Below are 17,096 nucleotides of genomic sequence, written 5' to 3'. Positions count from 1 at the left end.
CCCTGCTCAAAAGTTCTTGTCTCTTGCACTGATTTTTTCCTTTAACATTGTGAAGCTCTACTTAGAACCTTCTTAAGATCCAATAGTGCAAAATGCAAATTCTTGCAATTTTTTGACTGGTCTTAAGATTTTGATCAGGAGTGTATATATTTTTTAAAATAAATATAACTTTCTTCAAAGCCAGAAGTTTCCATTCATTTTCTTAGTTTTTGGTAGCATTGGCTTCAAACTGTATGACTTGTGTCAAACACTTTGGTTGCTGAAATTTTGTCCCATTCCTCTTGAACAAAACAAAAATGCAAAGACCAGTTATATTAAAAACAAGAAAATAAAGGAACTGATACCCAAGTGGAATGAAACTGGTTAAATTACACAGAACACTGTTTCACTAGCTCATAGTTTGTTTTCTCCTTTGCAGCAGTACAGTGAGGCAGCCTTTAATTTGCATTTTTTTCTCTCACACTTAGTCAGAAATGATCCAATCAGACAAGCAAACCGCTGTAGGTTCATGCATGCTTCTCTAAAATATTCTGAAATGTGCATTTTAATTTGCAGACCAGGTGACAAAGTGGCTAGCTGGGTAAGCAGTGTTTTCTCCATTCATGTCTCTGTTGCAAATTTATGCTGTCAGCTGTTAATGGTATAGTAAACTTCTACTTGTCTGTTTCAAGTCAGACTTCCTCCCACTGGTATACTCTTTTTTTTTTTTTTTTTCCCCCCCATCGCATTTAAAAAGAAAATTCCTCCCTTGCTGCTCGTCATCACTTCTAAAAGGGTCATAGCCCAGCTGAGTGAAAAGGAACTCACCCAGCCGTTTTCAGACATGCTTTACAATAGAAAAGTGACAGTTTTCATCCATGTTCAAACACAATGTTGCATGTTTTACACCACTTATTTATAAATACCGGGAAACTGACTAACTGTTAAAATCTGTGCAACACATGACGGTGAATGGGAACTTTTAGTGATGACAATATTTTTGTTCTGCAAGCTCGGATCTCAAGAAATGAAAACTGGCAGGGGGCTAAGATGATTAGTCAAATTTGTGGAAAAGTTGCAGTGACTGGTCATAGTTGCAAGTCTAAGTAAAATTTGCAGAGATTGGTTGAACTTTCATTAATAATTGTGATCCTAACATTAAAGTTCCTGGAGGGACTGTATTTCCTCTGGCTTCAAGGACCTTTTTTCCTCCTTAATTCATGCTATGAATGTATTTAAAATATGTGGGCAATTAGTAAGAACCCTGTTATGCAACTTTAGTTTCTCACCATCTAAGTGTATCCATCCTGAACTGATCCCGTCCAACACATTCATATACAGCTGCTTCAAAAACCTCCTGGGAGGCAGAGGGAGACAAACCAACCTGCTGACAGAGGAGCTCTTTCTGTAGATAAAAAAAATGTGATTAAATTAAAAAGAAGAAGAAAAAAAAAAATCAAAAGGCTCTTTCATAAAACAGTTCTGCAAAATGGCTGCAAAGACCAGTCTGTCTTTATGCTGCCTTTGGCTGTTCAAAAATCACAGATGGATGTCTCGCAGAGACATGAGCTTTCAGAAATTAAGTGAGAAGTGGAATTAAAGAGGAACCAAACTCAGCTGCATTGACGTGCAGCTCAAAGATCCCAATGTGTGACAGACATCTGACTCGTATTGTTTTCTAAACATGACAAATTACCTCAGTTTAGTGATTCTCATTGTAGTAACATTTTTTTTAACTAATCGTACAGTTTCTGTGTGACATCAATTAATCTTGGTAATAAATCTGTTTAATCCTGTGACTGGGTGGTCACACAACCTTCCTCACTGCCTCGGTCCATTCACAAATCACACCGAGGCAGCTGGGAGGTGTCTGAGTTGTCTTGTCAAAGAGCCTTCAGTGACAGTTCTTTATTTAGAAAAGAGAAAGTGATTGCCTTGGTCCCCACTAGAGCAAGACGATCACTTTAAAATAAAGAAAAATAAAAAATGGGTTTACTTTTTGAGCGACAGTGGTAGTCTGAAGCTTACACATAATATGTGTGTGTGTTTGTATCACGTTAATTTTGGACTTTTACTGATTTATTTGAACTGTGCTTTTTCCAGTTTGGAATGACTGTACAACATACAACACTGATTTTTAATAACAGGAATTAGGTAAATGGACTGTACTTATATAGCACCTTTCTAGCCAACCAGGCCCCTCAAAATGCTTCACAGAACAATCTGTGGCCTCATTCACCCATCCATACATATTCATACAGCACTACAAATTTTATCTAAATAAATCAGTCTAATCAGTGCTTTTAGATCACATTCATACACTGACAGGGCACAACAGAGGGAGTGAGGAATTCAGTATCTAAGTTTGAATTTTGAGCTCACTTCCTTGCCTTGACTGATAAGTGGAAAACTGATAACAGAAGTGGCATTTTACTGTGGCGACTGAGCAATAACAGGTCTGTGCTGCACTTACATCTCTTAGAGTGAACCTGCATGACCGCACTAACTATTAATAGTTATTTTAGGAGCTTAATATTTATTAACATATATTAACAGAATTTTTAACTTTTTTCTATCTTGAGATCCGGAGTTATTAAAAAAAAAACATCCGAGTATACAGCCACACCAATAATTATAATAATAAACTGGTTTAACAAAATAATGTGCACAGCCTACTATACTGTTTTGCAAGCCTTAGCTGTGGCTATGCAGAATGTGGCAGCATGGCTCCCTGGCTATGTAAAAAACATAAAATAAAATGGACATCTCTCAAAATTTAGACTTGGCTGCAAACACTCAGAATTAAGACTGCAATTGCAAATTTACTTATTTTCTCTCAATTTTGAGTTTCCAACTAGTGACCAACCTTTACAACCCACTGAGATACTGGCTCAAGGAAGATTTAATCAAATATTAATGGGGTGTATAGAAATATTTGAGCCTTTATATATAATTTTGACTCTGTGGATTAGTAGAAATTCACAATAAAATTAAACCTGAGCACCCACTTCTTGTTTTTTTAAAACTATTGAAGTTGTATGTTGTATAATTATTCAACCCAGAAAAAGATGAATTAAAATCAGTCAATCAAAGCCCAAAATTAATGATATGAGTGTATGTAAACATCTGGCTGCAACTGTAGGCCATTTCCTGAAGAGAGACACCTTTTAGTTTGTCTCCTGTTTAGGTCCTACACTGTGTTTTATTCGATTTTTAAATTCAAATTAAAAATGAAAAGCTCCAGGGCTTAATGTTTATATTTTTGTGTGCTGCAAATAATCTTTTCATTTTTGTATCTAATCTCCAATTAAAACATTTGAGTGGTTTTAGACTGATGAGAGGCAGGATGTAAAATTGCCAATTCTCTTGATTGCTTCTAAACACCCTGAACATGAAGCACTGTAGCACTCTCAAAGGAATAAAAGATGATAAGCACTATTTGCAGGAAACTCATCAGTGTCAGAAAGCCTTAGCTCACTGTGACCTTGATGCCGACAAGCAGCTATTGGCAGCATTAGACTTTTCCCACTTCCACAGTCACCATTTGTAATTTAATGAACAGTAAAATGTTAAATAAATTGAATAAAATAAGAGCAGAAAGAGGCAGAGTGCACAACGCAAAGGCTTTTAAACTCCAGGTTTGGCAGTCTATAATCAATAGAAAGAGATGAGCTGTGCTTCTTACCCAGGAAATTGGAGATAAAGAGGGCTGTAGGGCAGGACTGGGCTCAGTGTTGATCAGACCAAGTTTAATAAAACCACTCATGGCCCTTGAGAAACCCTGTGGAATAGAGCAAAAGATAAAATAACTCAGTGAACACAAGAAACAAACAAAAAAAACCCATTCATTTCTCATACCAGTTTTATCCCATTCATAGGCAAAAGGGCCTAAGGCCTAACCCAGAAGAGCTGAGTAGGGCCAGACTGAATAAGAGTTACATGACTGTCAAATCAAATCAATTCAGGTAAAAGCTGTCTAAGACAAGCAGCCAAATCTTCATTTGGCACAACCTCCCATCCCAAGCAATGTGTGAAGGAAAGACTTCCTTTAAAAAAGGAAGAAACCTCTAGCACAATGGTGTCTCAGGTGGTTCTCTAGGGCCACCATCCTGCATGTTGTAGTCGACTCCCTGCTCTAACACACATGGTTTGAATCAATGAGTGATTAGCAGGCTTCTGTAGAACTTGAGGACATTCTGAAGAGCAGAGAAACAACTAAAACATGCAGGAAAATAGCTTTCAGGGACCAGGATTGGATTCCACTGCTCTAGCAAAACCAGGCCCAGGCTGGGCAGACATCTGACTTGACTGGCTGGTGGTGAGAAGACAAAAAAGAAACAACGTATGGGTCCAAGTATAGATCCTACAGGAAAATAAAAATAAACAAAAAAACAAACAACACAGAAAAACTAAGAGATAACTCAAGAAAGCCAAACCAACCCCAACTCTCATCAGAACAGCATTTTGGATCAACTGAAGATTTTTTACAGATGATAAATAATTACAATAGTCTATCCTAGAAGTGATAAATGCATGGACCAGTTTTTCTTTATCTATTGGGACAAGACATTCTAAATTTAGTAATACTGCGCAAATAAACAACACTTAAACCTGTGGACATTAAAGAAAATCAAATAGTTAAACATGATTAATTTGTACCATTGATTTTCAAACAATATGTGAAATTCAGTAAATGTGAGATGTTGACATTCAAAATACCAACATGTTATGTTTATGTGTTAAAACTAAAAGCTTAAAGAAGAACTGAAATCAAACCTCAAAATATTGACAATGCATGAATGTCATTTAGTGAAAGATTTCCACAAAACATTTCAGGGACCCATTTTTCTGACCTAAAACCTAAATAACTTGCTTTTAGCATTTTAGTCAATGAATGCCAAAGTGGAGTGATTTGTGGGGCGAAGTTAACATCCTGCGTTCATGACATGCACTGTGCCCTGGCCAGCTGAAGCAGCAAGAACGTGGTTACTGTCCCATTGTTTATTAGTGGAAAGAAGCAGCTTTTTTTTTTTTTTTCAAAAGTACAAAGAAATGCCAGAAGACTTCGTGGGAGTAATGGATATACAACCATACCAGTATGAACCTGAACCAACAGCTGGATCTCTGGAATCAAGTGAAAACTCTTCAGATTCAAATTCTTTTTTTTTTGTCCTGTTATGGCATCTCAGGCATACCATATAGAGAAGATGGCTGCCTACATGTGCCAGAACAGTTAAAAAACAAAAGAAAAAAAGTGCCATGAACAGTAGAAGGCCCACCATCTACAGCACCCAAGAGCAGAAAGGACCGGTGGCTCCAGCCCCAGAAGGCAGCAGCAGTCCCAGGCAAACAGACACCGGGCACCACCTCAGGGCAGCTGTGTGTCCACACAGAGGTAGGTCACCAGCGAAGCACAGGGTCAGCAGCCCCCAGGACAAAGAGATATGGAGAAAGGTCACCAGAGGGCACCAGCCCCCCCAACCCAGCCACCGCCACCTCCCGCAGCACAGGCTAAGCCCGGTACCTGACCCCCCAATGGCCCGGTGCACACATCAGCCCCCAGCAGAGAGACCAACTAACACCAAGCAGGACAGGCCCCCCCCTGAGCCCCCAACACACCGGGCAGGCACCAATCCACCGTAGCAGCCAGAACCCAGAAGGACCAAGGTGAAAGGGCATTTAGCCATCCTCCTTGTTGGGCCAATCCCCTGAGGGGTCTAGAGGGAGGGGACGCCCATTGGAGCCCAGTGCTGCCCCTGGGACCCTAGCCAAACCCCAGGAGCCATAAACCACCTGGCAGGAGTCCACCACTCCGGGACGTGGCCCGGGCACATACACGAATGACCCCACACCAAGGGGGCAGCAACCTGCAGGCAGCCCCCACAATGACGCCGTCAGAGACCCCCAGCCCCCCAGATCATTGTCATGACATCAGTACACAACACTGCAAGTCAATACACTGGCAGGAGACAACAGATGTTGCTAACTGGATGCTAACTCGTTAAAAATGTGAAGGTAGCATTTATGCACTCTCACACCAGAGTAAATAGCAGTTTCAGACTGACATTTGTTTAATCACACATGGATTGTCTATATTTTTTCATCAATAACAAACTGCTCCAAATGACAAACTGATCTCAGGCTGTCGGCAGCTCATACCTTTATGGCAGAAGCGTGCTCTCCTTGTTTCTAGTTCAGTTCTCTTTGGTGGCGTCCTCCTCTCCATTTGTCTTTCTTTAAAAATTAAAAATAGTTGGGGCTGCTCCTGGCAAAATGTGCTGGTTCTTTGGCATGAAGCCAGCCCACCTCATTAACAAGGGTCAGAACTTGCAGTACTCACAACAATTTCCTGTGAGATCAATAAAGTTTTTATCTTTTTTTTTTTAACTCTTTTTTTTAACTCGTCTTTGAAGTGGTCCGAACCAGAGCTCTGATAGTAATTCCAACATCGGAGCTTATGTAACCAGTGTTTTATGTTTCAGGAAGCCAAAAAATGAAACTCCAGTGGTATTTTCTGGCCAGTTCAAACAATTAATTGGACACTACGCTGACAGACACAGCAAACCTTCTTGCCACAGCTTGCATTGATGTGCCATCCTGGATGAGCTGCACTACCTGAGCCACTTGTGTGGGTTGTAGAGTCCGTCTCATGCTACCACGAGTGTGAAAGCACCACCAACATTCAAAAGTGACCAAAACATCAGCCAGAAAGCATAGGTACTGAGAAGTGGTCTGTGGTCCCCACCTGCAGAACCACTCCTTTATTGAGTGTCTTGATAATTGCCAATAATTTCCAACTGTTGTCTACTCCATTTGCACAACAGCATGTGAAACTGATTGCCAAGCAGTGTTGCTTCCTAAGTGGACAGTTTGCTTTCTCAGAAGTTTGATTTACTTGGAGTTACAGTGTGTTGTTTAAGTGTTCCCTAAGAAAATCTGCGTGAAATAAGCTTAATTTTGATACTAATATTGTTATCCATGTGTAAAGATTAAGAATAATTTAAAACCTAAAGTTCGAGGATCTTTCACGGATGCCGGCATTGCAAGGTTTTACAGCTGATTTCCTGAATGACAGACATTGGCAAAGAGCCGAGCGGAAGCTGGCACTTTTGACTGCTTTGCACAAGTATTATCCCTGAAGAAATAATATGAAAATTTACAACCAATCAGAGCAATTCCTCAGCTTCACCCAGGTGTGCGAATGGAAAATCATTTTTCTTTTGCTGCGTATTTAAGAACTGCATTCATTTAGACCAATTTTGATGATTTTTTTTTTTGGGCAATAAATTGGTAACCAGTAGACAGATTTGAAAAATTCAAGTTGTGTTGGATTTGTCTTTAAAGGATCTATCTAATGGCATCAAAATATGTTGTGTTTGATGAGGCTATAAAAATCAGGTGGCCTTGCTAGTATATTCAGAGTACATCTTCTGAATTGTGAAATACTACGCAGACAGAATCACAGGAACAAGGAAGTCCACCCTTTTCCAATTCTAGGCTTTTACGCATTCAGACAAAAGAAACTGGTCTTTACCAGATTTTAAAATTATTCAACTCTAACATCAAGTGTACAAAAACACACAACAGATTCCATGATGTCATTGTTTATTCAACAAAAACAAAGCCAAAATGGAAAAGCTGTGTGGAAAAAGTGTACACCTCATGATTGAAGAGCTTGTAGAACCACCTGAAGCCCAGTCACATTCAAATTGAACGATTAGTACCAACTGAGGCTTCCTTAGCCACTATCTCAGGCATCTCTCCATAAAGCTAAGCAACCATTGTCTAAATGAAGGAATACATTTGTTTTCAAAGACTGATCGTCATTTATGTTATGTTTTTATGTCTGAAACGGGTTTATGTTAAATGCTGAACCTGGAAGCGCAGGGTTCCTCTGGTAAGTGTGTGAGCAGTCTGGATGCCGTAGGGCTCAGCATACTTGGTGCTGTCACGATTTGGAAATCCCTCCAGGTTAAAACCTGGGAAGAAATCCAATGGTATTGTGGAATCCATCAAAGACCCACCAGCTGGGACACTCACCACCTGAAAGAGAAACAGACACCTAGCTACTTCTTTTGACACGAGACATTCTGGAATAAAAGTAATATCTCACTGGCTGCAATTATTCGAGACTAACGAGTGACTCAAAATTGTGAGAAACTAAACAAATTTATTGTAGCAGTCTCATTAAATTCTGAGTATTTGCAATCAAATGACCAGCAAGCCAAGCCACCATGTTTTAAGTGGCCAACTTTTGAAAATCTTTGCATGAGCACAACTTGCAAAGCTGTATTTTAGGCCACATATATATCACTACCCACCTCTGCCCGTATCGTACGCAGCTTGACAGCCACCCCACATTTATGATTCTATCTACTGAAGTAAACTTTTGAAATGAAGACAGTGATTTTTGACAAGTTTTAAAAATAATTATTTATCATCAAATGTGTTTGAAGACCTGGCCATTTGAGGCTGTAGTCCCAGATTTTTTTCTGTCACAGGAGAGCTCCCATACATGTGCGTAAATGCAGTACTTGCGCTGTTGAAATGGAAACACCTGTGACAAAATTGAGAAGTGCTATATGGGTTAGAGACGCCAGTGACGACCAGAAAAACTTTGTAGCACAAATCTTTTGAACATTTTCAAAACTCCAGTGACAAGGCCACTTCCACTTCTGCAAGGAAAATGAAGAAACCCCAGAGGCATTATGGAAATTCTCTTGGAAATGTTGTTTGCTAATTAGTTGCCAATGGTTGCAGCCCAGTGAGATACTACCATACGTTGCATTTCAATATATATAAAAAAGTGCTCAACACTACAACCTAATTCCCCCCAAAATTGGGACGTTGTGTAACATATAAATGAAAAACAAAATTCAATGATTTGCAAATGTCTTTAACCTATACTTTATTCACAATGGAACATAGTAAACATATCAAATGTGTAAACTCAGAAATTGTATTATTTTAAAGAAAACAAATAAGGTAATTTTAAATATTATGAGGCAGTGGTGGTTCACTGGTTAGAGCAATCATCCTCCAACAAGACAGTTGGAGTTTCAATTCCACCAGTATGCCACACGTCAAAGTGTCCCTGGGCAAGACACTGAACCCCTCACTGCCTCCAATGTGTGCCCCATCAGTGTATGAATGTGATCTAAAGTCCTTAATAGCTTAGTAGAGCTGTAGTAGAGTGCTGTATGAATGTGTGCGGATGGGTAAACGAGAGCACAGATTGTGTTGTAAAGCGCTTTGAGTGGTCTAGTTGGCTAGAGAGGCGCTATATAAGTACAGTCCATTTACCATTTATGACATCAACACATCTCAAAACAATTGGCACATGGTTATGTTTCCAACTGTGGAGCATCTCCTGTCTTTAAAAAAATAATCTGTAAACGTTTTGGGAGGGGAATGTTGTCTCATTCTTGTCTGATGTAGGGTTGCAGCTGTTCAACAATCCTGGGTCTTTGCTGGATTTGTCAAGCAGATAAAGACCAAGGATGGATGGATGATGCATCAAGGTCTGGACTGCAGGGAGGCCAGAACCTGCACTCTTCTACTTCAAAGCCATAATTTTGTAATGGATGCAGTATGTGGTTTAGCATCGTCTTGCTGAAATATACAAAGCCTTCCCTGAAAAATATTTCATCTAGATCGAAGCATATGTTCTTCTAAAACCTGTATATACTATTCTGCATTGATGCTGCTTTTCGAGAAGTGCAAGCTGCCGATACCACGCTCTAATGCTACCTCAATACCATCAGAAAGGCAAGCTTTTGAATAATATAGTGCTGCACGAGGGCTCAAAGATGACAGGCATTCAGTCTTTTGGTCTTGCCTTGGCATCAAATTCAAAATGATCTTCTTTTTCATAAAATGTTACAATTATTTAGTTTTACCATTTAATATAAATACTAGTCTACTGTAAATAAAATATGGGTTTATGAGATTTGCAAATCATTGTATTCTGTTTTTATTTACATTTTACCTGAAGTGCCAACTTTTTTCAGAATTGGGGTTGTTAATTATGATCTCCAAAGGTTTCTGTACCTGGTTGTCTCTAAGGAAGATGGCAGGGCTGACAGAGTTGAGAAGGACACCATATGGACTCCAGCTAAACTTGTAGCGGAGAGGATTGTCTGAACACTCAGGAGCAGGAAGCCCGCCACAGAACGAGCTGTAGGACTCCACCTAAACAGCATGCACATTCGTAATTATGTGCTAACCAGTGTGAAAATTAGCTGTGGGTCTGTATAATAAGTCAATGTGTGTCTGAGTAACAGTCTTCTCTCACACAAAAAGCATGTAATGACTCACAACACAGCCATCAGCTTTGGCTTGGTTGATGCACTCCATGGCCAACATGTGATCGATGCCAGGGTCCAGTCCCATCTCATTCACAATGGTGCAGCCTGCTTCCTCAACACTGACACACAGGTCAAACTTCTTTTTACACTCAACTGTTTACATTTGACAAATTGTATTTACTTTGAATGTTACGTCTTTACAGTAATGTAAAAAAAATTCCTAAACTTGTAACCCTGTAATTTAAGACTTAACCTTACACTTAAGATAATGACTTATTATTGCACACCATCAAAGGCAAAATGAAGTGTTTTTGTCCATGTCTGTGTGTGTGTTCATTTGTTTGTAGCATCAGCAAAATATGTCCTGAACGACTGGAGAAATTTTTATGAAACTCAAAGTTACCAAAAAATATACATCTACAACTTCATAAACTTTGGAGTCAACCCCATTCAAGATGGCTGCCACAGCAAAGCAACCTTAGCAAAAAGAGAATGGATATAAAACATCAATTTTACAGATACTGAGCTAAAATGTGATGTGAAAGAAGTTTAGTCATCCCCAATCGATATTCTGAGTATTAACTAATGATGAAAGATCAGTTTTTTTACAATTTTGCTATTACCTATTAGAGCCAACTCTGTCTATAAGCAAAATATTTCAAGAACCACTAGATGGATTTTAATTAAACCCTCACAATGGATTTCCAAGGCCTTAAACATCCCTAGGAGTTTTGTTAAGTCCATTATCAAGAAATTAAAGGAATATGGAACATGTGTAAATCTACCAAGAGCAGGCCGTCCTCACAAACTGAGTAAAAGTGCAAAAAGGAGAATAGTGAAAGAGACTACCAAAACACCTGTGAGCACTCTGAAGGAGTTCCAAACTTCAGCAGGTGAGATAGGAGACTTTGCAAATACAACTGTTGCCCGGGTTCTTTACCTGTCTAAGCTTTATGGGAGAGTGGCAAAGAGAAAACCACTGTTGAAGTAAACTCTGATTAAATCTCTATTAGAGTATAACCTAGACCACACATGTCAAACTTCGTTCCTCTGGGGCCACTCTCTTGCATGTTTTAGATGTGTTCTTGCTTTAAAACACCTGGTTTCAATGAATGACTTGTGGACATGCTTCTAGAGAACTTGATGATTTGGTGAGGAGGTAATTAAACAGTGTTTGAGCAGAAAAACCTAAAACTTCTAGGACAGTAGCCCTTTAGGCCTTGACAATCTCTTGTCAAGATTTAATATAAGCTTTCTCTGAGTTAAATTGGGACAGTCACTTTTTAAAAAAGGTGAATATTTTAGCAATTACTTATTTTAAATTACATATTTTTGTTTAACTAGTATTACTCAATAGAAATTTGGTTTCACTTTGACATTGAACGTTTTTTTATTTTTTATTTTGTGAAGAAGGTTGTTTTATATTGACTATGACTGATTTATGACAGCAATAAAAGCGTAAAACATGCACGTGAATATGTTTTCTAGGTACATCTCTCTCCTTGTCATCATAATTTCATCTTAGTTTAAAAGTCTTGCATGAAGCATGACAGGCAGTATGCATTCCATGAGAGAATGCTAAGCCTTTCATTTAGCCTTCAAATGGCACTAATTCTAGACATTAACCATTGTTGTGTCATATATAAAGGCACCTTAGCAACAATCAAATGCTGTTCATTAGGATTCACATTGACAAAACCTATCAGTGTTTTCTTTGGTCATTTATTGTGATTCAACCACAGAAACAAAATCACAAATCTCCGTTTGTAACATGCTGTTTGTTACAAAATGCCTAAAGTTACATTGTAAAATATGTTCTTCACTGATAATTAGGGCTTAAAGTAAAAAAAAATCCTGAGCCTATAGTGGTAAGAGAAATTAACTATACTGTTGCTATTGCCACAGTTTAATAAAAAGTGTCTTTGAATAGTGCAAACAATTGCTTCTAACAATACAATTAACAAGCTAAACACTCAAACTTAAATAAGACTTCAGTGCATTTCAACTAAAAACAAAATGTAAAATGTCTGTGCCCTAAAGGTTAGCCTTACAGGCAAAAATCGCTCAACATTTAATAAGAGTCCTTTCAGTCAATGTTTTCGCAAGTAATATAGAACATGCAACATTACCAACTAAATGAATAAGTTACACAAAGCTGGCTTAAGGACATAATGTTTTTTTTTAATCATAAACATAGTCCTGTAAGAGATCCAAACCACTTCTTTTTGAATTTTTAACAGAGACGCTTTTGGTTGGATTTGGAGAAGAGAAATCTTTAATCGCTGCTACTTTTTTGCTGGCTAAATGCTAAGTAATAACTTTTTTATGGTCTTCATCAAAATAGCAAACAAGCACGTTCAGAATTCTGTCCATGTTGCAGTTGGTTGACTCATCAATATTCAAAGAAAACATTGTATCTTTCAGTTTTTCCGACAGAATTTTTTTAAGTTGAGGGGCCAGGCCATGTGTGCTTAAATAGTTAACATGTGGATTTGACATTGAGAGTTTAGCTAATACAGTTTTGTCCTCAGCTAACTTTTTGCACAGGTTAACTAATGGTTGTGAAATTGTGAAAGACAAGTCATGTTCTGCTATGAACGCACACAAACATATTTTTTGCTCACAGACACGATCAGTGGAGGATGCCGGAGTGTTTGCCATTGATGTAGCTCCAGGTAACGTGCAGGTGTAGAGTAGTGCTTGGACAGCAGCTCTGTGGGCTTTGTCTAAATCATGTCGCAAGAGAGCCTTCTTGCTGCTCGTAGCATACAGCAGCTTTTTATGGCACACGACACAAAAACAAGCTCCAGGCACTGTGAGTTTGTGACAACAACTGCTCAGCGCCTTCCCGTCTTGTCCCCTTTCCTCTAGCCATGCCCAGCGCCACTTGTTTTTAATTCCTTTCTCAAGTAAACGTGTTTCTTTACCGGGTGAGACAAACTCCATCTTCTTTCATATCGCAATTGATTTAACTGCCGAACCGAACGCATGCGCTTCTTTTCTACAAACCGTTTTACAGTCATTGGTCAAGAACACGGGAGCTAGAATTCTGATTGGCAGACATCTTTGTTTATTATCTACAGTTTAGTTGAAGCGGGCCGTTTGGTCAAAAGCCGGAAATCCAGCCCCTGGCCGGAGCTCTTTAAGCCCTGCTGATAATGTTAACAAGATGAGTTTGTTCCTTGAACTGCCTTTTGTACACTTTAATGTTTTAAAAGTCAGTCATAAATAGCTAGACCTTTCCAGGGACGTGCGGTCAGGGGAGGCAAGAAATGACAAGAAAAAAAAATGATAACATAAAATGAATATTATTATGTGTCCACTGATTTTTATGCATGAGTAATTTCGAACATTTTTATAATCAAAATTGCTGAAATTGGATATTTCCTGTTCAAATACAAGGGTGAAACGTGAGGTGCGGCAGCAACGAGCCTCACCTCACCTCTGAATGTGCAATCGATCACAAACTGAAATTGTCCCATGCCTGTTGCTGTACCGCTGCATGTCGCCAATATAATGGTTTATATAGCCTGATTTTCCACATTCTGGCTAATGTCTCTAACCATTTACGTTTAATGTTTGTTAGTGACATATTTAGTTTTGCTGAGGGGACATAAAACCGCGGTGAAAAGGCGAAGGGAGAGGCAGGCAGTACTCTGCCGCACTGAAGGGGGCGCACGTGAGCCAACGGGAGCTTGTTGCTGCTGTCCTTTTACGCAGAGGCGAGTGACAGTCACGTGCACAGCTGCCAGCCGTTAAGTTTTGTTTTGCTCCATCGGACTGCCAAAACGGTAATTGTAACGTTTTTCCTTATCTTTACGTACCTTTAATATGTATCTTACGTGTGTGTGTGTGAGAGAGAGAGAGAGAGAGTGAGTGTGTGTGTGTGTGAACAACGCTGATGAGACATGAAATAACCTGTAGCCAATTGAATAAGCTACCCTTTTGGGTTTATATATTTGTAAATGTGACTCTAAAGGAGTCAGTGCCTCACCAACCATTAACCTCACCGCACGTCACTGGACCTTTCTCTAAAAAGGTACAAAAAAGTAACTAAACTAAATGTATTTTTTTTAATCACAGAAGTCCACTTTAAAGGTTATTATATAAAACACCTCTTTATAAAAACAATAAAAGTAGCAGTCCTTAAAAGAAGGCATAGCACCTGCCACCTTTAGAATCAAAGTTGTAAACAAAGATCTTGTACAATTTCTGCTCAGAATGTGTGTTAGGGACAATTCATTTACTAACACACCAAATTTTAGATCAATATCTGTAAAGGAGCCATTTTGAGCCATTTTTGTGTTAGCCAAGGTGGACTTGCTGTAGCAGCCATCTTGAATCAGGTTGACTCTGAAAGTTAATTAGTTCTAGGCGTATATCCAGTGATTACTTTGAGAGTTTCATTAAAATCCATTCAGTGCGTTATAAGCTATGTTGGTAACAAATGCATGCGTGCATGCACATCCACACAGAAGCATTGTTGCCTGTCTTTTGGTGGCAGTCGATAAATTGTAAATGGTATAATCGAGGCCTTAGAATCTGCATAAATCTTGTTCTTTTGTGTCCTTTGGTCACCTGCTCTGCAGTTCCTTCATGGCAGGACTCAGGTAGCTGGCCGTCACCATGTTCACCTTCCTTCTGATGCAGTGTTTCGCAATGAGGGGGTGGAATGAGTAAGGCAACAAGCTGAGGAGGAGATTGGGTATTAGTGAATATTTTGTAAATTGATTTTTTAACAAAAAGTTTAAAAATAACGAGCAAATTAACAATGAACTGACAACTTTGGAGAACCTAACTTCCATAAGGTTGTCAAGTGGTACAATCTGTGTCTAGAGTTTATTTGAAATCACCACACTTCTATTAAATATTTACATTTAACTTTAATTATATGAAAAAAAAACAGCTAATATGGACACAGGATAAAGAGTTGTCATTTCTATATCCATTATATGCACAAACACATTCAACTGAACATGTTCATGAGTAGAGTTAATATTTTCAATGAATTTTGACTTAACTGAGGAATTGGAACAAAGCACAGTTCACTCTAGAAACATTTTTTTTCTACCGTGAATAGCTGTAAACTGAATGACCAAGCCAATGTTTGCAGAAAAGTGTTGCAAAATTTACCCTCATGAACAAAGTGGTTATCTGTTGTGTGAATGCTGCACAGTCAGGCTGTTGCACATACATAAAATAGATTGGCAAATTGCCTTTTTATGATTTGAGAAACAGACAAAGTGCAGCCCAAAGACCCCATATAATAAGTTACATTCTTGGAAACAATGTTCCCTCGCCTGGACGTGGGTCACTGGGAACTGACTCTGGAGCCAGGCCTGGAGGTGGGGCACGCTGGCGAGCGCCTGGTGGCTGGGCTTCCACCCATGGAGCTTGGCCAGACACAGCCCGAAGAGGAGACGTGGGTCTCCCTTCCTATGGGCTCATCACCTTTAGGAGGGGCCAAAGGGGTTGGGTGCAATCTGGTCGTGGAACATTGGACCATCTCTACACCCTTAGCAGGGTCCTTGAGGGTGCATGGGAGTTCACCCAACCAGTCTACATGTGTTTTGTAGACTTGGAGAAGGCGTTCGACCATGTCCCTTGAGGAATCCTGTGGGGGGTACTTTGGGAGTATGGGGTACCGGGACCTTTGATACGGGCTGTTAGGTCCCTATATGACCGGTGTCAGAGCTTGGTCCGCATTGCAGGCAGTAAGTCGGATTCGTTTCCAGAGAAAGTTGGATTCCACCAAGGTTGCCTGGTAATCCGGGAGGGACTCAGAGTAGAGCTGCTGCTTCTCCACGTCGAGAGGAGCCAGTTGAGGTGGCTCGGGCATCTGGTGAGGATGCCTCCTGGACGCCTCCCTGGTGAGGTGTTCCAGGAACGTCCAACTGGAGGAGGGCTAGAGGAAGACCCAGGACACGCTGGAGGGACTATGTTCCTTGGCTGGCCTGGGAACACCTTGGGATTCCCCCGGAGGAGCTGGCCCAAGTGGCTAGGGAGAGGGAAGTCTGGGTCTCTCTGCTTAGGTTGCTGCCCCCGTGACCCGACCCCAGATAAACGGAATTTAATGGATGGATGGGTGGATCATTTAAGAAACATTTCAGAAGCTAATGAGGTTGGATCAAAATCCAACTTCAAAACTTTATTTCAAGCATTTATAAGAAGTTAGTCTGATGAATGTAATGGCTGCCTTCTGAGCTGTGCTCCAATGAAGTGAAATGCCTTGCTTCTAGAACTGAGAGAAGCCCCCATTCTTAACATTTTCAAAAAATTCAAAAACTTTATTTGCACAAACATATGATTAAGTTTTTATTGTACATAAATGTGTTTTTCTATTTGCACTTTCATGATTTTGCTCTTACTGCAGTTTTTAATCTATTAATGTTTGTGTATGAATGTGTGTGGGTGGGTGTATGTGTGAATATGTCAGGGTATGTTAAAAAGAATGCATACATAATTCCAAATTGTTGTTTTTAACTATTTCTTTTTAATTAGGTGTTTACAGGACTGTGTCCTTTTATGTACACTCCTGGTCAAAATCTTAAGACCAGTCAAAAAATTGCAAGAATTTGCATTTTGCACTATTGGATCTTAATAAGGTTCTACAGGTGCTGGTCATAAAATTAGAATATCATGAAAAAGTAGATTGATTTCAGGAATTCCATTTAAAAAGTGAAACTTGTATATTATATTCATACATTACATACAAACTCATATATTTCAAATGTTTATTTCGGTTAATTTTGATGATTACAAATGACAACAAATGAAAATCTCAAATTCATCATATCAGAAAATTAGAAT

At 39.4% G+C, this 17,096-nt stretch overlaps 1 protein-coding gene across 1 annotated transcript in view; it reads right to left on the bottom strand.

The window, feature by feature from the left end:
- The window catches only part of aass (aminoadipate-semialdehyde synthase), an 87,000-nt gene that overhangs the window by 6,843 nt on the left and 63,061 nt on the right, over window positions 1-17,096 (bottom strand). Inside the window, exons 16-21 of the mRNA XM_017435382.3 lie at window positions 14,865-14,975; window positions 10,297-10,405; window positions 10,030-10,170; window positions 7,855-8,022; window positions 3,665-3,760; window positions 1,269-1,384 (exon numbers count right to left, since the gene is read on the bottom strand). Coding sequence (XP_017290871.1) covers window positions 1,269-1,384; window positions 3,665-3,760; window positions 7,855-8,022; window positions 10,030-10,170; window positions 10,297-10,405; window positions 14,865-14,975 — 741 coding nt within the window. The remainder of the gene's footprint in view (window positions 1-1,268; window positions 1,385-3,664; window positions 3,761-7,854; window positions 8,023-10,029; window positions 10,171-10,296; window positions 10,406-14,864; window positions 14,976-17,096) is intronic.

This window comes from Kryptolebias marmoratus, linkage group LG17 (genome assembly GCF_001649575.2).
Source record: "Kryptolebias marmoratus isolate JLee-2015 linkage group LG17, ASM164957v2, whole genome shotgun sequence".
NCBI lineage: Eukaryota > Metazoa > Chordata > Actinopteri > Cyprinodontiformes > Rivulidae > Kryptolebias > Kryptolebias marmoratus.
This window is presented reverse-complemented; position numbering and strand designations above follow the sequence as displayed.